This window comes from Carassius carassius, chromosome 14 (assembly GCF_963082965.1).
Source record: "Carassius carassius chromosome 14, fCarCar2.1, whole genome shotgun sequence".
Lineage (NCBI taxonomy): Eukaryota > Metazoa > Chordata > Actinopteri > Cypriniformes > Cyprinidae > Carassius > Carassius carassius.
In genome coordinates this window covers 6,020,589-6,048,175 of record NC_081768.1, presented here as the reverse complement: position 1 = coordinate 6,048,175, position 27,587 = coordinate 6,020,589, and the positions used below count along the sequence as shown (strand labels likewise).

General features: G+C 36.3%; 1 protein-coding gene across 1 annotated transcript in view; it reads right to left on the bottom strand.

The window, feature by feature from the left end:
* The window catches only part of pcdh15a (protocadherin-related 15a), a 164,407-nt gene that overhangs the window by 22,565 nt on the left and 114,255 nt on the right, over positions 1 to 27,587 (bottom strand). The window contains exons 22-24 of the mRNA XM_059565825.1: positions 27,413 to 27,529; positions 19,870 to 20,010; positions 13,273 to 13,385 (exon numbers count right to left, since the gene is read on the bottom strand). Coding sequence (XP_059421808.1) covers positions 13,273 to 13,385; positions 19,870 to 20,010; positions 27,413 to 27,529 — 371 coding nt within the window. The remainder of the gene's footprint in view (positions 1 to 13,272; positions 13,386 to 19,869; positions 20,011 to 27,412; positions 27,530 to 27,587) is intronic.

The following is a 27,587-nucleotide window of genomic DNA, read 5'->3' as shown; positions in this document are numbered from 1 at the left end:
TCACTTGTAGTAGAAGTATCAACCTCTGCCTGTTTATGAAAAATGGCAGAAAATATGACTATTGTGTGGTTTTAGAGTGAGACAAAGTTGCTGTAAAGCGTTTGGGTGGAGGAAAGGACAAAAAGCAGAAGGTCTATCTGAATAAACCGTCACAGTTCTTGTACTCCTCGCAGATGTTGTGAAAGCCTCTGTGCTTTTTCTCGAACAGGAGAGGACCACACGCCAGCCGTCAGAAGTGGGTGGGCATGACACTCTTGTCTCTATTGTCCAACAGTCAAAATACAGCCATCATCGTGAGATCTCGACAAAGAGCTGCTGACTGCCTGGGTTTCTCTGCGCCATAAACGGGGTGAAGCGCTTTGCTCTGTCTCTGAGACAATAGGGCGCTGCCGCAGTCAACCGCTACACTGACAGTGAGGAGCCGAGGTCACGCTGAAATCTCAGCGATGCTCAGCTTCATGCTGGTTACCATGGGAATCACAGAGGACAGAAATAGCCAGAACCTCAGTGCAGGAGTGAGGAAACACAAAAAGAGGAGCATCTTTTTAATGGAAATGAGTTGCTGCACACTCCCACACAATAACTCATGACTATCTTCATCAGCACATCTGTAATCTTCTCATTGTTATACTCTCACAGTCCATTTAGCTCTTCTACATATAGTGTAGAGTGACATTTTACACCACTGTATTAACTAGAATGACAACAGTGGAAGTGATGAGTCAGAACTTAGAATATGTATATAGAATACTTTTCTAACCAAACTATGCATGGTAGATTTAAGCATTTTTTTTTTTTTGCATATACCTGTCAAATTTTTGGAAACATTATGGATTTTGAATGTTTTTAATGAACTATCTAATGCTTACCCAGGCTGCATTTATTTGATCAAAATACAGCAAAAACAGCAATATTATGAAATATTATTATAATTTGAATATATTTTAAAAAGTAATTTATTTCTGTGATGCACAGATCGTTTTTGAGAATCATTACTTCAGTCTTCAATATCACATGACCCTTCATAAATCATTCTATCATCCTTGATAATAAGCTGCTTCTAAAATATATGATATTTCTGTTGGCATTTGAAAATGTATTTATTACATTTAATTAGAAATATGTATTATTTAATACATATATATAATATGTAATACATATTATATACATATTATTTAAAACATCCTTTGTAGTATACTGTATGCTGGCATGCTGCATTTGAGATGTTTTGATCAGTTTTAATAAGTTTTGATAAGTTTAAATTTATGCAAATGAGCTGTAACACCACATGCAGTGGTACTGTATTATGAAAAATGATGCATGGAAAACTGTGATGGAACTGTTGCATTCCGAGTGAGTTTGATTAATGCATGAATAATTGTTCATCTTGTTTGACATGATGCATTATGCACTACTGCAATTTATAAACAAACACTTTTGCCTCCCAAATGTTCATTTTTAGCAGTAAGAAAATAGATTCTGTGTCAAATAAGAATGGCATGTTATTGCTACCGGCAATGCAAACCATCTGGGTTGTGATCAAATCAAAAGCAATAAGTTATTGATGGATTGCACAATTGCTCATTGCCTTAGATCGGATCCCACCACTATTACTAAGGCAGCCAGCCAGCAGTAGAAAGTAACACCCAGAATACAACCACTTTTTGACCCCTTGGGGATAAAATCAATGTGTGTATGAACAGTTCATCAGAGCTCATTAACAGAGAATTAAAGCAGCATTAACTCGGCATCAGTAATCAATGATGCACTTACAGATAAAGATCCAGCTACAGTAATTTCTACATTATTCAATTTGACACCATCTCTCCACAAAATCTTTTTTTTTTTTTCAGGAAATGCTTACACAACATACTAGTGTTTTAATGACAAGGTTAAAATGAGTTTACAGTGTACTCTTATCTGCCCCTAAGGAAAGTTAATTTAGACTTTAGACACCCAGCGCTGTTTTATGTCCAGTATCATAAGCAGTTCATCTCATGAACTGTGTTAATTATGTAAGGGATAACGTACAATCAGACGGTCATTACTGCAAAATGAACCCGACGGGGAGATCAGACCCCAACGCAAAGCAGAGCAGGATGGGGAGGTTGTCTAATCAGAATCAAGTATTCCAGAAAGCTGCGCACATAATAAAAAACATAACAGTTCTAATCTGAAGGCGGCTCACAATGGACATTCAGAAACACTAGACCAGGTGATATCAAATGAAAATGAGTCTGTTCTCTGGCCATCAAATCTTGAAAACATATTACAATAGGGATATGCAATATTGCTTCTCATTTAAACTGTCTTTATAGGAATGATCCCATGATGCTATTTACTATGAACTGAAAATAGAAAAAAGTGTCTACAAAACTGCAAAAAAAAAAAACCTTCTGGAAATGTGAAAATACATGTGAAAATTGTATATTAATACGTTAAAGTTAAATTTGTCTTTAGGAAGTTTTATATTAATTACACTGATTTGAGCAAACGTTAATTTGGTTAAATTGGAGTTAAAGAGAAGGAAAGGAACACATACAGACTTTTCTTTCTCGGTGTTTGTTTCTTGTGGCTGGGTAAAGAGTTTAGATATTCTTTGTTCTCGTTCTCTTCCTCTCACACCCCCACAGACATGCAAATACACAAACTCTCGCATGAATAATTCAGTTTGGTGAATCGCACAAAAACATGTCCAGGTCACATTTCACCCCCAAATCAAAAGAAAAAATGAATAATAAGCACAAAAATATATTTTGCATTCAGAAAAAACTTTTTGTTTGTTGCATTTTGACATTATGACAGTTAAATACAGTTTACAGTTTTTTGTAGATGATGATTGTCAAAAATGCTTTTCTTTATGCAAAACATAATTTGTTTTGGGGTGAAATATGACCCAGACATGTTCTTGACAGGTTTTGCGAGGCTCATCTATTGTGTTTGAAAGTGTAGAGGTGTCGATGCGACAGAGGCCCTGGGCAAAGCACACAATGATGATGACAAGCCGTGACAACAGAAGACAACTTCCCTGCAGTATGCACTTGTGTGCATGTTGGTAAACAAGACCTTAAGAATATATGAACTTGTCCTCAGAGATGTTATTCAACAACATACTAAGGACAGAAATCTTTAAAAAATGGGTTTGCATGTTGAAATACTCATACCGCAAGACACCTTGTATTGCAATCCCTATAATATTCCCGACAGATCCGAGCCGACCGTGATGAAAAATGTAGGGTGAATATTTCCAGAGTAATGATCAAATCTGTCTCTAGTTATAAACGTCAAGCAGCAGAAATACTAAATTTGACAAACAATACATGACAGAGCTACAGCCATCCAAAAATAGTACTTTTCGCTCATTGTTAAAACAAAATGTTTGTGTGAGAGCTTCATAAGTCGTCATTTAACCCGTTTTAATCCGGTGTGCTGTAATCAGATCTCCAGAGTGTTTCAGCTGCAGTCCACAGCCTAATGAGGTCTACAGAGAAACGCTGCACGCTGTCTATAGCTCACGCCATTAGAGCTTCCTGTGAAGTGTTCTCTCTGGCCCACTGCTTCAGTCAACACACAGCCAGCTTTAAACACCAAGCCCTCTCAGAATGGACTTCAGACTGCATAACATTACACTTGAATGGGCTGAAAAACTCAAATCCCACCGCTGGAAAGAGACAGAATACAACTTTATTATCTGCATTTCTTACAAAACCTCTATTTTTTGGAGAACGCAAGAAAAGTAGAAAAAAAATCATTAAAAAAGCTAATTAGAAAACAAGAAAAGTTTCATATCCAAAAATATCTAAAGCTGCTTGTTATGAAATCACAACCATGGAAACACATTTATTTTGTGTCCAGAAACTTGGTTTGCTGAATTACCATGAATAATAAAAAGAAGAAAGTAAGGACAGATATTTGAAGATATATTTAGGGATTTAAAATTTACAAAGTGCAGTAGCAAAGAAATTCTATTTATTTGCCTTTTTTTTATTAAATTACAACAATAATAATAATAACAATTTATTATTATTACACAAAAATAAATATAAAAATGAATATTTTTATTATTAGGTAGGTCACTCAATTAATAATAGTTTTTTTTTTGCAATTATTTGATCAAAAACACAGTACAAACAGTAATATTGTATTTATAATAATAATATAATATGTAAAATGGCATTTTAATTTATATTATTCCTGTGATGGCATAGCTGAATTTTCAGTCTTGTTATTGTCACACGATCGTTCAGAAATCATTCCAATATGCTGATTTTGTGCTCAAGAAACATTCCTTATTATTATCGATGATAAAAACAGTTGTGAAGTTTAATATCTGTTCGTAAAATCTGAAATACGTTTTCAGAATTCCTTAAAGTCAAATTTTAAAGTTTTTTAACAATGTAAAATAAATGACTGTCACTTTTGAAGTACTTGTTTCTTTTGTTGACCTGCTGCACATGCACCATGCTGTGCTCTTATTCAACTAAAATATGCTTATTTTACATATCAAACTGCATACACATATTGTATGGAAGGCATTTTCTGCCAAATTTAAATAAATAAATGAAATGATTAAAATTAAAATTAAAACCAGATTAACAATTTCATTACAGAAAACTGTACGCAAAATATGTGACAAAATTGAGAATGAAATTAAATGATTTCATTTTCACGGTGACATACCTGTCAAATTGAAAAATAAAATGCAATTGGTGATTTCACATTTCATTTTCAATACAGTCTCGAGGCAAGACTGCCAATATTAAAATGAAAAGCCAAATGTGAAAAAGAAACTACACATACAGTTTTTACAAAGCTCTTTATTACCGCTCACGCAATAATAGTGACACAATTCAAATTTAAATGTAAATTTTACTTGTCATTTTAATTCCTCTTTTATTTCACTGTTTTCATTTTCGTTTTCATTTTCAAAGACAACCTGCATGCAAATGATATGTTAATGAGTGGGTGTGGCTCAATTACGTTGTTACGTGGAGGAGCTATAATGGCGGTTATGGCCAGTATAGCAGCAGAATTAAACCAGCTAGCAAACATTTCGGATGATAATGACTTCATTTTGCTATGAGTTGAATCTATCTTGGATAGGGGTGCTCCGATCACGATCGGCCAATCGTTATGCGCATCTCATCAGTAAAGCCGGTTCTCTAATCAGCGGTTAATTCCATCAGGTGCGTGATTTCACATAGAGCAGCTGTTACTACACAGAGCCGTTGTTAACTGAGAAGATGCACAAATCCACGTTCATTTTCAGCGTTTATTAGCGCATCTTCTCAGTTAACAATGGCTCTGTGTGGTAACAGCTGCTCTATGTGAAATCATGCACCTGATGGAATTAACCGCTGATTAGAGAACCGGCTTTACTGACGAGATGCGCATTAATAATCGGCCGATCGTGATCGGAGCAGCCCTAATCTTGGATACACTTGGACATTTTGCAGCCGTCACAAACTCAGCAGACAGCAGATTTTCCGGGGAGTCTCGTGGAGGCTCAGGCCGAGGAACTGCAGTGGGTCGGGGGTTTGACGCATGCTGGTCAGGCTGGTTGTTTCTTCCACGTTCTAATGCTGCAGCAGCTTCCCGCAAAAGCTCACTAACAGATTCGCCATGTCTCGATTACAATATATTCACATTTTAATGTCGTTTCACACATTGTTTCAACCACCATTCAACTCATGCACACGAGACTTCGACGATTGTCTCTAGCGCCGTTACTTGAATAAGCCACACCCACTCATTAACATATAATTTGCATGCAGGTTGTCTTTGAAAATGAAAAGTGAAATAAAAGAGGAATTAAAATGACAAGTAAAATTTACATTTAAATTTGAATTGTGTCACTATTATCGCGTGAGCGTTAATAAAGAGCTTTGTAAAAACTGTATGTGTAGTTTCTTTTTCACGTTTGCTTTTCATTTTAATGTTGGCAGTCTTGCCTCGAGACTGTATTGAAAATGAAATGTGAAATCACCAATTGCATTTTATTTTTCAATTTGACAGGTATGTCACCGTGAAAATGAAATCATTTAATTTCATTCTCAATTTTGTCACATATTTTGCGTAGTTTTCTGTAATGAAATCGTTAATCTGGTTTTAATTTTAATTTTAATCATTTCATTTATTTATTTAAATTTGGCAGAAAATGCCTTCCATAATATTGTTAGTTCATTTATTATTAATTTACACAGACAAATGAATGGTTTAAAATCATTTGGCTATATATGTAGCAATGCTAATGAGACTAGCACACTGGTCCGATCGAGCACAGGAGTTTAGTTCATTTCAGAAGCCAGCTGTGATGTATCAATCTTACCGATGAATGGCCAATTGCTCAAGTCTAAAATAGACTGACTTTTTATCCATAATCGCTATGGAAACTGCTGCTGTGAGATACATCAGTAGGGCTCTGAAATTAAGGCAATGCTTCAGAGAGATCATATTCTCAAACATACACAACATGTAAGTGAAATTTGCTAAGGGCAACCAGCAGTGTTGGGGCTAGTTACTCAAAAAAGTAATATATTACATATAACATATTAGCCTACTCTCAAAAATAATAATGCCTTACTTTACTTTATTACTCCCTGGAGAAAGTAACTAGTTATATTACTAGTTATACTACAAGTTACATTTTTTTTTTCTTAATTACTCTATAATTGCCTGAGATGCATCAGAACATACAAAGGAGGAGTGTTCTTTAGGGTCTTTATTACGCCAACAACAGACTGGCACTGTCTAGCACAAATAACTACAAACAACTGTACTTGTGCAAGCAAGTAAACAAGTATTAACTTCCTCAATCTTTAACAAACACCGTCTGGTGCAAACAATCAATAAATTTGATTGTCAATTTATAACAAGTCCAAACATATATTAACTTCCTCAATGTTTAACAAACACTGCAGCTTTCTCCCCGGGCAGAGTGTGCACTTCACCGTCAAGTTATTTTCCTTCCGTTGAACACATTCAAAATAATTACTGAATCTCCACCCCTCGAAACTAGCTTTCTGTTGCTGGGAACCTTCCTCTGAAAAAGAGCTTGCCGTTGTTGACGCTTCAATTTTTCCCCATCTGTCTTTGAGGGTGCCGCTCTGCTGCTGGCTGCCGGGTGTCGACCAATCGGTGATGGTAAATGATACCTCGTGCCAAACCCAGACCAATCACTGTTCCATTCACGCCCTCCTCCCCTTCCCTTCTGTTCTCTGTGTTGTGTGCCTTGTGTGTGATAAAGGTGCTACTGGCAAATGTAACGCAAGTAACTAGCTCGGGAAAACTGTAATAATATTACCATTTTCAGACGAGTAATGCCTTACACTACCAGTTACTGAAAAAGTAATATTATTACAGTTACTTTGTAATGTGTTACACCCAACACTGGCAACCAGAAAACACTGTACTGAAAACTGTGGCATGCTGTAACTGGATATTTCACCTTCTGTAACTAAACTACTTAATTCACCAAATGATAAAAGACTAAATCACATGCTCTTTAAATGAAGTGCGAGGACCCCTGACTATGAAACAAATTGAGTTCAGTTGCTTCCTGCTACATCTGAAGAGCTCTTGTCCTTCACTAAAAATTCACTTGACTGGACATGCTTCAGCACACACACTGATAGAAATCCCACAATTCACAGTGAATGACAGATCTACAAGGAAGACATGGAGCTGAGGAACTTCTGTACAGATTATGAACATTGAAATCATTGTTCTCTAGTATAGTGCAAAATAATTGGGAGTTGATAAAAAACGTACACATGTAAACTACCCATTAAACTAGAGACAAGGAAGGTCATTTTGGCACATAAACATTTATTTATTTATGCATTTGATTAATTATTCATTTACACGCTTAAGTCTCTTATGCTCACCAAAGTATTTGTACTTACATAAATTTTTCAAGCACCTGATTTCATTTTTAATATATTTAAAATGTAATTTATTCCCATGATGGCACAGCTTAATTTTCAGCATCATTAGTCGTCAGTGTCACATGATCATTCAGATATCATTCTAATAAGCTGATCTGGTGATTTCTTCTTATTATCAAGCAGTTCCTTAAAGGGATAAGTCACCCAAAAAATGAAAAACCTGTAAGACCTTCGTTTATCTTCAGAACACAAATTGCTGTCTATGCAGGGTCAGAAAGCTTTTTAGTTTTTTTTTTGTTTTTTTTTGATGACTCCCCTCATCCCCTGAGGGAACAACAACTATATTGAAGTTTGAGTTTTATATACAGCAGTCAACAGACGACCTTATAAAAAAAAATAAATCCTTTTATTAGTTTGTGGATTTGCTTGAGCTAGAAAGAGCTACTGAACATAAATAATGATATTAGATGATCTTATGATATTAGATTTCGTAGTCTATAATAAAAGATAATGAATTTCAAACCTTAACTAAACACATTTTTATTCAAAGATAAACCGTCAGTCATTACTCTTTAGTCTGCCACAAGAAACAACAACATTAAAATCATGAACTCAAATGTCATTGTAAAAAGAAAGAAAAAAAACAATGACTGTTGTAACAGTGCATAAATCAGACCTTTCTGTAACGCTAACGCTAATGAGCTTAAACTTATTTTTTGTACACAGTGCCGCAAACTGTCAATCACTCCTGTACGCGTGCATCACTGTCCTCCTCGCAGCTGCAGCAATTTGCGCTCTCTTCATCAAGCTTTAAAACAAAAGGGGACAAAAAGTCGTATTGTCTTTGTGCATATAGATTCATTTAAATAAATTATTTGGTCCGCTTTTTGACGTTCGCTGGCAGACGTTCGGAGGACATTCGTCTGAGACAGTTTGTGAACATCCCTGTTTCGTCCCTCATCTGCCATTTCCATTCCAACACTTGTAAATTCAGTCCTTTATCTTTTATCATCAGACCTGACCAGTGTTGGGCAGTAACTAGTAACATGTAACTAAATTACGTAATTTAATTGCAAAATAAATGTAGCTGCAATCTGTTAATGTAATGTAAACTGTAATTAAATTACAGTTAATTATGATATTGTTAATGATTACAAAGGGAGTTACATTTTTATATTTTCACACATATACATATTTAAAATATGAGACACCAATGTTTCTGGAGTTGAAGACACAGAATATGACACATGCTTATTCCATAACTGTTTTATTTCCTATTTTGGTTTATGTAAATGATTATTTATTTTATTTTATTTTATTTTATTTTATTTTATTTTATTTTATTTTATTTTTAGATTAACTGCCTTTTTTCCAAAGCATTGTTAGATGCCAATGTTTCCTGTCATAGCTATGCAAAGATTTGATTTCAAAAACAGTATCATAGCTATTAAACTATATCTTATGATTTTAAATCTGTCTTTAACCTAAAAAATATTGCAAAGTAAAAAGAGCTGCTAAAGTCCTATTTTGAGGTGGTTGTACTTTACAATTAAATTATAGTCTTAATTCAAGTGAAGAAGGATTCTGAAATCTGAGAGTTATCAGTGTTGAGTACCACTGTAACATTAACCCTGCCTGCTTTAAATGATTCAAAATAATCAAAATTTGAAAACAATAGAAATTTAGAAAAGTAATCAAAAAGTAATCAAATGTAATCAGTTACATTACTTAAAGTCACTTGAAACAGTGACACTACATATTACATTTTAAATAAGGTAATTTGTAATCTGTAACCTATAACATTTCCAAAGTAACCTTCCCAACACTGGACCTGACACCTTGCAACTCAGACAAAGATAGTTGACAAAATCAAACTAATATAAACTCATATTGGATTTTTTGCCTAAAACAAAACTGTAATAATAACAGATTGCAAAAAAAAAATTTTTTTGATTTGCTGATTGATATTATTATTTTTTCTTTACTATATAGATTTTAATTCATTGTAAAATAAGGTTAATGTTAAATTAATAATTTTCCTTTCTGGAAAAAGAAAATAGGAGTAACTTCTGCAATGAAAAAAGGCCATTAAATCAGGAGTCTGTTTTTAGCATTTAAACATCAAAATCATGATGCCTTTCAATAATATAATTGAACATAGCTACAATTAGGTTTATGCATAAATGAAGAAAATATGTTTGCATCCCAGGAGCTCTACTACAATGTTATAGAGTGGATGCCAAGGAAAACATGAAGAAAAGAAAGTGAAAAATAACACAGGTAAGACAAATAAATTAATTATTTTAATTTACGTATTAAACTGTTTATTTGTGCTATATAAATAAACTTGTATTGTATAAACTGTTGGTAAGCCGACAAGAAAAGTTATTTAGGAAATAAATTATTTTAGTTATTGTATTTAAGATTGCTATACTACATAGAGCTCTAATAAAAAAGTAATATAGTCACACTGGAGATAGGATCCAAGCAGCTGTCGATCAAATGAGCACATGACCGAATGACGTCACTTTAGGGCACGCGCATAGACTGTATAAAAAAGGTACACGGCATGTATACATGGCAACGCTCAGCCGCTAATGACAGTTAACGGTCATCAGGTGATTTCCTCCGACACGGCCTTGAGTTTTCGCTTTTGTTTGGTCAAAAAAGGTATTTATTCTTTTATATTATTAGACATTATAGCTACCGTAACTACTGTTTATCTCCTAATGCTTACATTTGATGAAGTTTACCTTTTTAAACCTTTGCTGAAGTTGTCCCATGCGGCTGCTGAGGTTAGGCTATGTGAACACTTTCTAAGCTAACGTTAGCTTGTAAAGCTGAAATGATTAAACGTATATAATACTGGCTGATATTAAACTTAAATATTTAATTTCCATATGGTATAAATACACACTGAGACACCTATATGTGGCAAAAAGGCATATGTCCGCTAAATTCCGGACCGCTTGGTCTAAATCCAAACTGTCAACAGTCTTTACAAATCTTTTGTCAATGGATAAACGATAGTCCTAGACATGTAAAGTCATAACACTACTGAATGTGTTCATTTTGTTGTTTTAGGTTAGAAGACAATGGGAAGAAATGCCATCGACTAACCACAGCTGACAACCAGAGACATGCGGGCATGTCCTCGTGAACGTCTGGGGGATGTCTTCGCGAATGTCCGCTCAACGTCAAGCGGACCCTACACTCTGACGTCCGGGGGACGTTCGCAGAGGCCATTTAGGGGACGTCCTGGGGACCTTTTTTTGTTAGCTGGGGCCCCGTTCCCACGGCTCTCGGCCCCGCCCCACTCGTCACACTGTACTACTGGAAATCATTATTGGTTGACAGAAAATTTTAAATATTAAATGGAATTATAAATTAACGTTATGAATCGGTTAATGGCCATTTCAAATTTTCGATTCTGTTTGAAAATATAAAATTTTATTTTGTTTCTGTTTCTTGTTCTGTTCTTGTCAAAATTCCGTTCCTTCCTTGAACTGGTTCAGAGCCCTGGTGTCCTACCTACTTATGTTGTCATAGGCTATAAATAAGACTAATAAGACAAATCATTCTGGGGCTGCAGAAGCACAGCTACTGTACCTCCATTGTTGTCAATGCCACTATACCTACAAGCAATCCCCCAAACCATATTGAAGAATCAGTGATATACAGGAGAAAACAGCCACCTCAGTGCTTCGGGACAGATTCCTGACAGTACTTGAACGGTCCTACCACAGCTTTAAGCTGGACACCATCAATAATGACAGACAGTCCACATTCAATCAGAGAGAGAAACAGCTCAAATCCCACTGGCATGTCTGCTAGAAGAAACAAGACAACTCAATGCTGCAATCGCTGACAAAGTCGCTGCTATAAAGTGCTGCATGAAAAGCCTGAATACATATAAAAGGCCCATTTTTAGGGGTCTAAATACTTTTTTGTTTTGTTTTACATCGTCTTTAAAATTACACACTGTAGGGAATAATTTACAGCTTCTTCACTATATTTCCAGCAGAAGGGTTGTTTTTCTGGTTGAAGTTTTATTTTGCCTATTTGCCATTATATTGTAAGAGTCAAAAGTTTTTTTTTTTTCTGCATGAAAAAGAGAAAGTACAAAATAAAATCATATATTCTCTCTGACCAGAAGAACAAAACTCTCTTTCTCCTGGATGTTTTTACAGAAAGAATGAAAGGAGAAAAACAATGACAGTGAGAGAAATGGAATAAAGGAATGAAAGGTATAGAAAGTGAGCAGCAGGGAAAGAGCAGGACTAGCTTGTGCATATGCTGTTTTAGCTTATGGTGAAAATATGCAGACAGAGAAAAAGATCTTGCTGTCCCAGGTACAGTGAGCCAAACACAATGTGTTCTAAGCAGTAAATTGTCAAGTCAAAAGACAATTTTATTTGCACATCATATCACAGTCAAAGCAGCTTTTCAGAAATGTATTCAAGTTAATGTTTCTAACACCTAATGCCTAATAGTCCACATTTAGCAGCTGGGAAATAGGATAATAAAATAAAATAAAATATTAAGTTCATTTATGTTCATTTATGTGATTAAAAATGTACAATTTCCATAAAAAAAGGATAAAACATTGAAAAGTAGTGGAGAAAAAAAAATATTCCAAAATGTTCAGATGCACACTTCCTACATGCAGTCTTCGTGGTCGAATCCATTGATGTATTACATACAAACACTTTGGTTAAATAAAAAATAAAATGACTTGGTCACTACCTGAACCAATGTAGACAATCGAATGAAAAAGTCAAAATAAAAAATGGCTACATCCAACCATGTGAAAATTTAGTGAATATATATAAACTGAGGATGACCATTCTCAAAGAAGTAGAATATTCGATAAAAGCTCTGGGAGAAGCTGGCAAAAAAATGGTTGAACATCTTGTGAGTTGAACATGACACAAGGTTTCAAATGGAAAAATGTTTCTGCGGGTTTTAACCTACACAGCAATTAAAAATATTATAAATTCATTGTGCTCCTTATTAGTGTCATAAGCCTTTGTGGCTTCATTAATCAAAATCGAAAACAAATCACGAAAACAAATCACTTATCTATCATTAAACTTTAAACTCCTAACACGCTATAAGCTTCAATGTCCGCACTGATACACAATGACGAGCTGCAGACGTGCCCTTTTGGAAACAACAGTGTTTGAGTGCTTTAGAACAGCTCGAGTCAACCTCCCAGCGCTTCTAGTCACATATTCACAGATAACACTCATTACTCATGCAGAGATTCTGAATCAGTCTGCGGGGAATATGTGCTAAACTAATTCTAACTCACAGAGCACAAAGAGAACATGTCATAAATAAGTAAATGTCTGTTCTCTTGCTCTCTACAGAAAGCGGGACCCACCTGTACTCCTCCTCTGTAAAGATGGGAATCCTGGAGGGCTGAAGCACAGTGATTTCCACTGTAGTTCTGTTCATCTTCACCGGCTCTCCATCATCATAGGCGATGACCACAAGCTACGAGAAGAGATCATGAAAAATACATTAAAAATGCAGTTCACATGACATCTGAATTTGAATTTAATCAAATTTTGTCTGTCACATCATTTCTAAAGTCGTACAGCCAAGATTTTCTTTTTAAATAATATATTTGATCTTTTTCATGAAATGGTAAACAATTTCTTAAATGTAAATGCAAGAAAACTTACAGATACTCATTTAAAAATTCATGGTATTTGAAAAATATATATATTCTTTGAAAACTTTTTACACTCATTTGTATTCAAGGTAAAAGGAAAATATGTCATTACTTTTAACTTGGTGGTTAAACCACTAGACATTTCTAAAATCCATTTAATCCATTTTATGTCTCAAAAAGCTGAAAACGATGTTTGAAACCAATATGAATTCAAAATTAACTGGCGGAAATTTCCACAATCTAGAACATCATTATTTGTCACTGAACTGTTTTTTGTTGTAAATATGAATATTATTTTACAGACAGACAAACACATTGAATTTTTTGCTCAGGTACTCAAAAGCAGTACAAAGTATATGCAAAGGACACATACTGCATTTTCCCCTTCCTAAGTAAGTCTTAAAAATAAATCTAAGAAGTGAATGTTATTGGTTTAAATGACATGTAAGCCATCATTCTCAAACACAGAAAAAAACAACATTTGCTCAAAGGTAAATTGATTTGAGCTCAGTTAACAGTGTATTCATATATTGATTTAGGTCATAGCAGAGGAGACAGTAACTAAAGCGTACAACTAATGTTCTCCCCTTTGTTTAATAAGTTACCAACTCTGAAGTAAACCTCTCTGGTTAGTTTTTCAAGTTTGTTTTGAGCTTTTCTATCAAGTAGTAGCACAATATGCTGTTTTAGTTAACAACAGTTCTTCTCTTATGATTATGAATAGAACTTTATGACATAAACCGCTACATCTGTTGCTTACCAGGCATGCATATGCATTTTTGGGCACATTACATGAGATGTATGCTGGTTATTTATTGGTCTCCATCTGACAAACCATTTCCATTTATGACGATCTTACAGGGATAGTTCACCCAAAAATGATAATTCTGTCATTAATTACTTACCCTCGTGTTGTTCCAAACCCATAAGATCTTTAAATTAAGATATTTTTGATGAAATCTGAAGGCTCTCTGACCTACTCATAGATAGTTAGGGAACTATCATGTTCAAGGTCCAGAAAAATACCAAGATGCTCGACAAAGTAGTCCATGTAGTAGAGACGAAAGTGTGATATTAAGTTGTCATTTTTGTTTTCTTTGCGCAAAAAGTATTCTCATAGCTTCGTAACTGTCACGGTTCACGAATGCACTGTTTCCTGCTCGTCTCATGTTACGTCATGTTGATTGTTTCATGTGGGTGTAAATGGCAGCTGCAGCTCATTCCACCAGCCTACTTAATGCCCTGTCTTTCGTCTCTTGTTTGTCAGATCGTTGTTTGAGGTCCTCCGTGATTCTTGTCTGTGTCCCATCTGCTCAGCTACTCCTTGTGTCTTGTTCCTGTTCGGTCGTTGTGGATTACCAGTCATCTCACGGGTCCCTTATCATCACATACCTGCGCACTCAATCACCTTCTCACCAGTCCGTGCTGCCATCGAGGTCCCTGCGTCACCCACCATCAACCCAGCCTGACCATATTTCTCAAATAAAGGATTGTTTACTTGCAACTTGCTTCCTGTCCTTTATGCGATCGTGACAGAACGATCTGACCCCCCATGGAAGCAGCGAGTAACCCATCATAGGCATTGGAAGAGTTCCTCAGCGCCAGTGCTCGAAGGATGGACTCCCAGGAACGGAATCTTAACGACACTGGTCGCGCTGTCCAGGCTTTGGTGGCGCAGGTGTGAGAGCTCACCCAGCAATTACAGCTTCTGCGAGCCCCCACTGCGCCGCTCACACCGTCCGTTCCTCCCACACCATCGGAGACCCCCTCCCAGCCAGAAACATGCCTTCCAGTTCCGGAAACCTACTCTCGTGAGCCTAATTTCTGTAGAGTTTTCCTAACACAATGCTCTATGCACTTCTCTCTTCAACCCAGGACCTTCTCCAACGAACAAGCCAAGGTGGCGTTCATGTTGACACTTCACACTGGGAGGGCGGCATTATGGGGAACGGCAGTGTGGGAGAATCAAGATCCATGCTGTGCCTCATTCCAGACACTCGCCGCCGAGATGAAGCGAGTTTTCGATCGGGCCATCGTCGGGAGAGAGGCGGCTAGGAAGCTGCAGAAGACGGGTCGCTGCGACCTTGTATTGATTACCGGGGACTGAACAACATCACGATAAAGAATACATACCCTTTGCCGTTGATGTCTTCAGCCTTCGAGAGGTTGCAGGGAGCGTCGATCTTCACAAAATTGGACTTACGTAATGCTTATCATTTGGTCCGTATTAGGGAGGGGGATGAATGAAAGACCGCTTTTAACACCCCCAGGGGGCACTTTGAATACTTGGTCATGCCCTTCAGGCTGTCCAACTCCCTAGTGGTCTTCCAGGCATTCGTCAACGACGTGATGCGAGATAGGATCGATCAATTCATATATGTCTACCTGGACGACATATGGATTTTTTCGTCTTCTATTCAGGAACACGTGCAGCACGCTCGACGAGTGCTTCAGAGCTTGCTAGAGAATGGGCTTTTTGTCAAGGCGGAGAAATGCGCTTTTCATGCACAGTCTGTTCCGTTTCTTGGGTATATCGTGTCGACTGAGGGAATACGCATGGATCCTGAGAAAGTTAAGGCTGTGGTAGAGTGGCCAAGTCCAGATTCCCGTAAGGCCCTACAGAGGTTTCTGGGGTTCGCCAACTTCTACCAGCGTTTTATTCGCAACTTCAGTCAACTAGCACCTCTGACTGCCTTGACCCTCCCCCAAAACTACGTTCAGGTGGTCAGACACAGCCGAGGCTGTGTTTGCCAAACTTAAGGGCTGCTTCGTATCGGCCCCTATCTTAAAGGATCACTTCTCCCATTTGCATTTAGCTTTGTATTGTTAGAAACCCAGTCATATATTATAATGATCATGTATTTTTCCTTTATTTTTCCCTGAGATGGGAGAAATAAGGATTTAAGTGTTTTACTTCCTGCTTATTATGACGTAAAAATCATCATTTTGCGTCATAATAAGCAGGAAGTCAAAATTCATTGAAAAGTGTAGAGACTACAGACACTAGCTTATTATTATTCCAGGGGGTGGGACCCACTCACCGTACAGGCCTATTACAGATCAGTGGGTGGGACTAAACTTACAGAAACGAAAATGAAAATCCGCCATCTTATTTGGAAGCTATGTAGCTAAGCTAACAAGCGCTTATGGAGTCAGATTTACGAGAATGGCTGGAGGAACAACTCATGATATGGAAGATTGGATTTTCAAAGTCTGTTGCTCGAAACAGATGTTCGTGGCTATCTATACGAGCCACATTATAGCGCAGAGCAGCTGAGGCTGATGGAGGAACAGGAGGCGGCGGCTGCAGCCGAGGCCGGAGACCTGCCTGTCGCGTCAGAGGAGCCCGGGCGTGATTGAGCTGGTGCGGACTGGTGGTGCCTGTGCTCTCGTTGTGCGCCTTCGGACACAGAGCTAGAGTCTGTCTGCTGCCAAGAATTTGAAAGATGCCAATTTCTCCTCGAAGAAATGTCTGAGGCAGACAAGGACACGGATGTTTGCGTTGTGAACCATCCTAGTTTCGCCCCGCATATGGACAGAGGCGTCCTGGAGACATATTTCAGAATTCCGAAGGTAAACTGGAAACGCCAGCCGAAGCCTGCAGGGACAAATGGACGTCTAACTGTAAAGTAAGTGTTTCAATTTTAATTATTATTTATTTCGTGAAATGTACACAATTTCTTCAAGAATTATTATCACGAAATGATTCCCGGTTAATAAGTTACGTAACGTCAACTGTAAACTGTTTGTGCAAGTACCGTTTTTAATGCACAAAAAGCTTACTGTGGCATTGTTTACTACTGTGGCATGTAAATACCATACATCGCTAACTGTGTCCTCAATGTCTTGGGAGTGGGAGTGGCTTGTGGAGCTGTGCAAATGTGTTGCATTGTGGGAGTTGTGGTTTTCCATACAAATGAGCTCTAAAGTTACTTTCTGTAATAACTCGGTCAAAAAGGCACCAAATTTCGAAAATTTTAATAGATTTCGACTACATATATGACCCACTTTCAATGAAGATCAATGTTCCCACGGGTGAAATGCTCCTTTAATCACCCCTGATCCATCACGTCAGTTTGTGGTGGAGGTCGATGCGTTGGAGGTGGCGGTAGGTGCGGTGTTATCCCAACGTTCTCCCTCAGATGACAAGATGCACCCTTGCGCTTTTTTTCATATCGATTATCCCCTGCCGAACGTAATTATGATATTGATAACCGAGAATTGTTGGCAGTCAAGATGGCATTTGAAGAATGGCACCACTGGTTAGAAGGCTCGGGGGTTCCTTTTATAGTATGGACCGACCACAAGAATTTAGAATACATTAGTACAGCCAAAAGGTTGAACAGGCAGGCTCGGTGGGCACTTTTTTTCGGACGTTTTGATTTTACTCTCTCGTACCGCCCGGGTTCCAAGAACATCAACCCCGATTCTTTGTCGCGCATTTTTGACCGTTCCGAACGCCCCTCTACTCCCGAGTGTATTTTACCTGAGACATTAGTGGTCTCCACACTCACATGGGAGGTCGAATCGAAGGTCAAGATGGCCTTAGAAGGGGTGACGCCTCCGCCCTTGTGCCCATGAATCGATTATTTGTGCCGGAGGGATTACGGTCCAACGTCATTCATTTGGGGCATTGTTCTAATGTGGCTTGTCATCCAGGAGTTAACCGTACTAAATTTTTGGTCAAGCAACGATTCTGGTGGCCACTTATGGCTCGCGACATTCACAGTTTTGTTTTGGCTTGCTCGGTTTGTGCCACTGGTAAGACTTCCAATCGACCCCCTGATGGGTTACTTCAACCGATGCCGGTCCCTTTGAGACCCTGGTCTCATATTGCACTAGATTTTATTACCGCCCTCCCGCCCTCCCAGGGCAACACGGTAGTTTTGACCGTGGTGGACCGGTTCTCGAAGGCGGCCCACTTTATTCCCTTGCCCAAATTACCCTCAGCCAAGGAGACAGTGTTGACCGTCATAGATCACGTCTTTCGTTTACATGGCCTCCCGACAGACGTGGTTTCCGTCAGGGGACCCCAATTTCTGTCCAAATTTTGGCGTGAATTCTGTAGATTACTGGGAGCAACTGTAAGTCTGTCCTCAGGGTTTCATCTCCAGAGCAATGGTCAAACCGAGAGAGCCAATCAAGATTTGGAAAGGGTGTTGCGATGTTTGGTCTCCAAGAATCCTTCCTCCTGGAGCCAACAACTGTCGATGGTGGAGTACGCCCACAATACATTACCTATATCAGCTACGGGCCTATCTCCGTTTGAGTGTAGTGTAGGATACCAGCCACCCATTTTTCCCAGTCTGGAATCCGAAGTCGCGGTCCCCTCCGTTCACGCCTTTGTCCAGAGGTGTCACCGCACTTGGACTAAAGCCCACGAGACTCAGAGAGCATTGAACGAAGGTCTTATGGGTCTGGAACAACACTAGCGTGAGTATTTAATGACATAATTTTCATTTTTGGTTGAACTAACCCTTTAAAGCCAATTCACACTGCACCAACAGACGGCCAACCGATTATAGTCTGCCACTTCACAGACATTCCAAGACTTGACAAACGGAGATTCGACATGTTCAATCAGTGAAAACAAATGAAGAACAGCAACAGATGCTGACAGGGTTAACACACTGATCCGACAAAACCCAACAAACCTGTCTGTTGCTGTTAGTCTGCGTCTGTTGGTGCAGTGTGAATTGGCCTTTAAAACATTAGAAGGAGAAATCTTAACCTGACTTCAGCTCAGCAAAACCTTGGATTTCAATGTGAACATAAATGCATTAAACTTCACAAAAAGGTTATAATTAAATATAATTTTGGTAAAGATTAAACCTAACCTTTTTGTAAATTTAAAATGAACAATACTTATACAACATTTACCAATTTAGGTTAATGTAAGTTAAAAAAATATCCTGTTGTTCATTGCTAGCTTGAGTTAATTCATAATACATTAAATAATGTATTCTTGAAATCTATAATGTATTATAAATGAACATTAATTAAACATTAACAACAGTATATTGTTAAAATCGTATAATAGCTATTAGTCATTTTTAGTTCTTGATATCAAATGAAAGCCTAATGAATCTTAAAGTATAAGCATAAAAGTCTACAGGTTTGACAACTTAGTCAATTTTAGCATGTACAAAAATCAGATGCATCCAAGTCATTTCATTCTCCATACTGCTTTCCTTTTACAAACAGTGGTGAATTAAAACAAACTTTAACTCTGCTGGTTTTGAGCTTAACTAGCACAAGTGAAGTGTATAACAGCAGACGGAGGGCCTGATGGCTTAGACTCACCCTGAAGACAGCATTGGGCTGCTCGTTCAGGTTGACTTTGGTGATAACTCGTCCTGTGTCAGTCTCCACATCAAAGATGCTTCCACTGTACGGAGACAGATCCTGATCCACTCTGTAGCGCACTTTACTGGCAGGCATACCCTGAGGGAGGAACACGGTTAGTATCAACACATCCCTATAGCACATCTACTTAAGCTTAAAGGACCAAAGATGGTGTATTATTGTATTTAATTCTATGCATCAGATTATTAGATAATTTCAGACTTATATTATTATCACTGCTTCAAAAAAGGTTTCATTATATATTCTTTCCATGCCCTTAAAATCATACTCATTTGCAACAATCAAGCTGCTATTTTCTACACAACAAAAGACAGAAATCAGTGGCTTTCAAGCTCCAAAAAGGCAAATAAAAGCCCTTATTTGCCTTTTGAGTATTTAGGTTTTTCAATGTCTTGTGTGAGGAACACTCTGAAATGAGTCATTATTCACTGGAAATTACACATCACTACAATAGTTGGCAATCAGTAAGATTTCTTTTTTTGGTGGCGTATAATATTTTTATTCAGCAAGGACACATTCAATTAATTGAAAATGACAGTAAAACTTTATATTCATCAAATAATCTTGAAAAAATGTAACAAAAACTTTAAAACAGCACAACTGTTTTCAACATGGATATACTGTAAGATTTTTTTTTTTTTGGAGCAAATTCGCATATTATAATGATTTCTGAAGGATAATGTGACAATGAAGATGGTGATATCTAAGATATCTAAAATATGTTAAAATAGAAACTATTTTAACTGTGTTAAAATTGTGTTAAAATAGAAACTATTTTAACTGCAATAATATTTCACAATATTACTGTATTTTTGATTAAACAAATGCAGCCTTGGTGAGCAGAACAGATCTTGTTTACATTCAAAATGTATTTAGATTTATCTGATGCATTTCAGGTGGTCTTCTTTTGGAGTTTGACAGCCTACGGTTGAAAATATGGAAAAGAACAGCTTGGACATTCTGCAAAATATCTCCTTTAGGTTCAGAATGATATGAGGGTGAATCAATAAAAACAGAATTGTTATTTTTTAATGGACTATTCTTTTAAAGGATTGACTTTTCTTGGAATAGCTGGTTTGAACTTCCTCAAACTAAGGTCTCTCGGGCATCGTGTTTTGTAGAGCTACAGAGAGATCCATCAGCTGCAGCTCATTCTACTGATACTTTACAGCTCTTCCAACTGCCTGCGTCATAAATGTTTGATGCTTTGTGCTGAGGTAAACATACAAAGTCATTTATACTGCAGTAGAAAGAGACAGAAGCAACATCACATTTACATTTCTGACAGCCAAGAAATTAGTATCAAGTTTTTTTTGTTTGTTTTTTTTTAAGTCCATGTCAAGATTTTTCCATGGGTTATTATTCGTGTCATATTTCTTTGGCACCGCCCATCTTTTCAAAGCATTATTTAAAGAAGAAATGCATAATTTAACAACTTCTGTGGCAGGCCATGAAAATAAACAGCACTGTAGTCTGGTTGACGGCAGACGGCATGAACAGGAAGAGTAAAACAGACAGATTTACCTCACACGACCACCTTAATCTCTGCTAAGACGATCACACCACTACGTTTAAGGAAAAATAAAGTTAAATCCGGTGACCTGACATTACTGTATCGCTCGCTGCTGTCCTGGTTCTCATGTGTAAAATCCAGCCATTATGCCAAATAAGAACATCAAAAACATATAATGAATGTAGCAGAGAGGTTATCTGATTCCTATTCATTAAAACACAACACCGCACAAGCTTTGGAAGCACAGATAACCTGACTTTATGCTAATATTCATGATATTATCTTTATATGAAAAGATACAGTAGTCTTGATGCAGTGTTATGATAAAAAGCATCATTAAATGCACTATTAAAGTATGCTGTATTATGAATCCAATCATGGCTAAAGGCCATCGCAACCCTTTTAACCATTACTATATTCAATGTGCCACACGGCCCTGAGGGATTCACTGTTTTGATAAAACATTAACTACTTAAGAAACATTTTTATAGAAACATGATTTTATTACCCAAAATCAACCGCCATCAACTATAAAATACAGTCTCTGACATAAAAACAACAAAAGAACATGCTGCCTAGTTAAATCTTTTTTGTAAAATCTTAAATTTTCTAAATTTCTTCTAGAAATATTGATATATGATATAAAATGCAATTAATTTGATTCATTAAACAAAATATCAATATGGAAATAAAATAAATAACGTTGACTTCTGCTTTCATTTTTTGTGTATTCACACACACATAATCTTTCGTATCAAATCTTAAATTTTCTACATTTGTTCTACAAATATTGATATATGACATTTAATGTTAAGTTAATTAATTTAACAAAATATTAATAAATAAAACTAATTCTATACATACTGTAGATCTTACTAGTCGAAAGTGTGGAATAATTAAGAAATCTCTTATGCTGTATTTACAGTATTTAATACAGTAGACACTAATATTGTGAAAAATTATTATAATTTAAAGTAACTCTTCTTTTTTAAATTTGAAATTCTAATATTAATTTAAGAAACATTTCTAATTAATCAATGTCATCATCTTCCTTCTGACAACACAAGCGTGACAATATTACTATATATATATATATATATATATATATATATATATATATATATACATATGTGTGTGTGTGTGTGTTTTAATTTTACAAAACTAAAGATTTACTGCATTTTTGGTCAAATAAATGCAGCTTTGATTATGATTTCAATTAATTAATTGCTTGTTTTTTTTTTAAGAATGATATTCATAATATTGATTACTGAATATTGTAGAAACTAAGCCCTAGAGATTACAGTTATCCATAAAATTATAAGGAAGCATTTCTTCTGGATTAAGCCATCAAATTAGACAGGCCTTGCTCCTGCTAATACGGAATTAAATCAGTTAACTGTTTAATGTTTGACATTCATGAGTCACTTTCAACGGGTGTCACTGTCAACACTCAAATGCGAGTCAGTCACATTAGCAGGACACATTCAATTTCTGTCTGGTGATTGTATTCCTGCTCTGCTGGTATGATTAATGGCCACTGGTTCTTCTGCTCTGTAGTGACACTTCAAGGATGGAAGTCCATTACTCATTCCTTTAAATCTTTTCAAATAAAAGGAAGTCAACGCTCAGGCATGTGGTTCAACCAGTAGAAAGGCATAGGAGGAGCTTTCATTACCCAGTGACCTTTGCAGCCGTGCATATAAATACAGTGTCATTATCTCATTCACCGGCGTGGGCTGGAAACGCAGCGCTGCTCATACTGTAATCATCGGTGTTTGAGCGGGACCCTAATGAGGACGGTCACTTCCTGTCCTCTTCTTCTGCAGCACACTTTTCCTTTCAAGGCTGCTTACGAGAAGAGGATTTTAAAAGTGAGAATTATCCAACTTTAATTCCAGTCATGCCTGAGAGAGACAGAGATTGAGCCACTCCACATTTTCAGATTCACAACACAACCAGAATGATGAATCTGGTGTTTCAGTGGGGCTTCCAGGGTTATCAAAAAAAAAACTTTCTTGCCAAACATCAAAACAAATACGAACTTGCCACACAAACACACACATGCACAAAACACAGCCTCAAGAAATTCACGGACGCATGACAGTCATAATAATGAGGTCATCCTCATAATTTTTAGGAAACCTTGGCTGGGATCTGTATATGTGTAACCTTGTGAGAATAAAATATGTGTGCTCTGGGCTCAACAATAAGGATTTTGGTCAGGTCAGTGGATCAGATGAGCCAGGGCCAGCGGAGGCAAACATTTAAATATTTGTCTATTTTGTAGCACATTTTGAAAGTTGTCCTAAATTCAAGTTTGAAAGGTAAAGAATATTTTACAGTTCTTGAATTCAAATCCTGGGGTTAAAAGAAACCATTTTACAGCTATTTTATTCTTGACACAGTCTACTAAAACACAGCATCCATGATGGCAAACAATGCCTAAAAATATGTTATTAAAAGAAATACAACATATATATATATATATTATTATTATTATTATTATTATTATTTTATTTTTTTTCTCGGTTTTTCAACAACAGCTGCGTTCAGTTCCATTCTGTGTTTTTGTGTTGATTTTTAGGCTTGAAAACTTCAGTACTCATTGATTGGAAGAGAAAATCAGCCGTACATTATTAAAGAATGTTTTCTTTTGCAATCCACAGAAGACAAAGTTGAGTTTGCAGTTTGCTTCCTTTATCTCCTAACAAAACAAGTATTTTATTGACTGAAAAAGTAACTTTTTGTCAATTAATTACTTTACTCTGGCAATATATGTAATCTTATGACCTTTAATATAAAATCGTAATTTTTCGAAAATACTGAGATGCACACACACACACACACACACACACACACACACACACACACACACACACACACACACACACACACGCGCACACACACACACACACACACACACACACACACACACACATTTTAGAAAAAGTAAATAAATATTTTTGGATTTTAACTTGTCTTTTCTTTTGTCTTTTTGGAATTGTCAGCATTCTTGAAATAAAAAAAGAATAAATAAAAGCTCAAAACCCTTCAGAGTCAGACAGTGTTGTGTCTCTGTCCTTCAGGTTAAGCTGTGTGTCAGAGACTCCCAGCAGCACACACCTCTCTCTGACACACTCCTGTTCCCTGGTGATAGGGTCCCGATTCAGAATCACCTCAAACACCACTCAGTGCCCTCTCTCACCTGGTGACAGGACTTGTCACTTATCGTTATTCACTGAAAATATCTCAAAGCTTATTCTTATCCACATTTATTCAGATATGCCGTGGCATGAGGTTTGACGTCAGTGATGCCATTGTTTTTGGTTCTTTTGTGTCTGCACTGATAGTGAAGCGAATGATTTGAGAGGAAGATTCTCAGTGAGTAAAGAATAACACTGTGGTCTTTTTTTCTCCCAAGAAAAAAAAATCCCAACATTCCACTCAATATCTAATTTACGTTGGAAATTCAGCTTTGCCATAATGACTACATTCCTTTTTAATATTTTAATAAACTATTGAAACAGAAGAGATTAAAAATTCTAAAATGTAAATAAAATTTATTATTTATATCCATCAAATACTTGCAGCCTTTTAAAAACAAATCTTACAGACCTCGAACCTTTAAACAGTAATGTGTATATAATCAATGTATAAGTGCAATATATGCACTTTTATGAGCGTGTTGCTCATAAGACGTGAGCTAAAAAGTGGTTCCAGACCCCCTGCTGTTCCCTTGAATGTACCGCTCATAAATCTGTGACAACCACGCATTTTAACACCCACTAATGGAAAGGCCATTCCTGAACACCAATTGAAAATGCTTCCTCTGTACAACTGGCACCCCTGCTGTGAGCTTTTTTTCCCCCTTTGGAAGAATGTGACGGAAACAAAATTGACCACATGCAAAAAAGTGAGGCTGTAAAGCTGTTTGTGAAGTTTGCCAGTTGTAACAGAGAAATTAACACACTTTAGAACTACTTTTACAAACTAACTACATTCAGACGTCTTTGAAGCTTTCACACTTGTGTTCTAGAGTTACAATAAAATCTGTTAACAACACGTTCACACTGCATATACAGACTCAAAAACCCACAAAACATCTTTTTGTTTTACAGTCTGTGGATGATAAACATTTACAGGCATTCAACGCATATCCAGCCCCTGGCGTGCGCTGCCACTCTGAATAAACCAAACCTCAGGCAGCGAATAACCTTGTTTATGTAATTTATAGGGGAATAAGAGATGTCTGTCTTTGCTATACTGTAATGGCCTTGCGCTTCCCTCCAGCTGTAAAAGTTGCAGAAGCGTGCTGGGCTGCATTCTAAAGCCTAATAAATATTTCCACTCTCTGATGAAAGCACAAAAAAATTATTTCCAGATTCACCACGGTGTCAAAATGTCTAGGGTGTTGTGTGTAATATCATTTCGGAGTCGTCTAGCGAGCGAAATACAGAGAGAGAGAGAGAGAGAGAGAGAGAAAGAAATCGGTCTCCAGATGGTAAACGTAAAACGGCTCTGTCAGATCAATCAAATAAAGATGCAGAGAACAAACCGATTATCCACAATAGCAGACTACATGTTAATGGAGGGACATGTAAACAGGTATGCTAGCGGGAGACTAAACTCTCATTCACACTAATAAAACAATACATTATATAAAGACTTCAGATGAACAAATTCAAAAGAGACCAGGGACGAAATCATGCATTCAAATGCATTAATATACTTATTAGTCTTAATTCTGGCTAACCTTAGGCAAATGCTCCCAAACTTTTAGTCAACACCTATCTATGTAACAACACCTCACCTATGTAACACCTATCCTTTCAAGGGCCATCATTTGCTAGTGTTTACATTGGAACACATTAAAAAAGCATGTAGATTTAAAAATAAATTGTAACATACATTTATAACTTACATTTATTTTGAACTTTTAATAAAATAATTAATTAATTATAATAAACATAATTACTAGAAATAATGCTCATTTATAATACAACTTCATTTATTAGAATTTCATATAAATTATAAATAAAAGATTTTTAAAAAGTTAATTAATATTTAATTTAATTAATATTTAAACATTTAAATAATAATAAAAATACATATTTTCCTTTTTAACATTCATCATTGTATATATATATATATATATATATATATATATATATATATATATATATATATATATATATATATATATATATATGTATGTATGTATGTATGTATGTATGTATGTATGTATATATATATAATATATGTAATTTTCTTTACATTTTTTTGAAGTTTTTAATGACCACAAAGGCTGCATTTATTTGATCAAAAATAAAGTGAAAAACAAAATATTGTGACATTTTATCATAATTTCAAATAACCGTTTTCTGTTAATATATTTTACAATTTAATTTATTCCTGTAATGTCAAAGCTGATTTCCAGCATCAGTCTTCAGTGTCACTTGATCTTTTAGAAATTATTCTAATATATATAGAAGCATGTATTATTATTATCAATGTTGAAAACGTTTGCTTTGCTTAATAGGATTCTTTGATGAATAGAAAGTTCAAAAGAAAAGCATTTATTTGAATTCTTTAAAATGTTTTATAACATTATAAATGTGTTTACTGTCTCTTTTGATCAATTTAATGCATCCTGGGCAGATAAAAGTACTTTTGAAAAATGTTACTGACCCCAAACAATATTGAATTCAATTATTCATCCCAAAGTTGCAGAGCCCTGACTTGACCTTGAACTTGAACTACTAGCCTCACATTTCTTTTAAGACGCATTTCAAATATCTAACTTGAAATAATCCATAAATATTCTAATACCTAACCATAACAACTCCTCACTTAAACCCCAACACTATTCTGTGGTTTTATTATTTATTTTAAAATCATATAAAAATATCATTTAAGAGTGAGTCAGAGATCACAAAAGTTTATTTCATTTGGGCTTTGTGTACTTACTGGAGGGTCCTGATCTTCTGCAAGCACAGTTGTGATGACTGTCCCTTTCTCTGCATTTGGAGCCACCAGCCCTTTATAAAGTGCCTGTCTGAAGACCGGGGAGAAGTCATTCACATCCTGAAAGAACACATAGACAGAAAAATGGATGAAAGATGTATTAATAACATTCATTAAA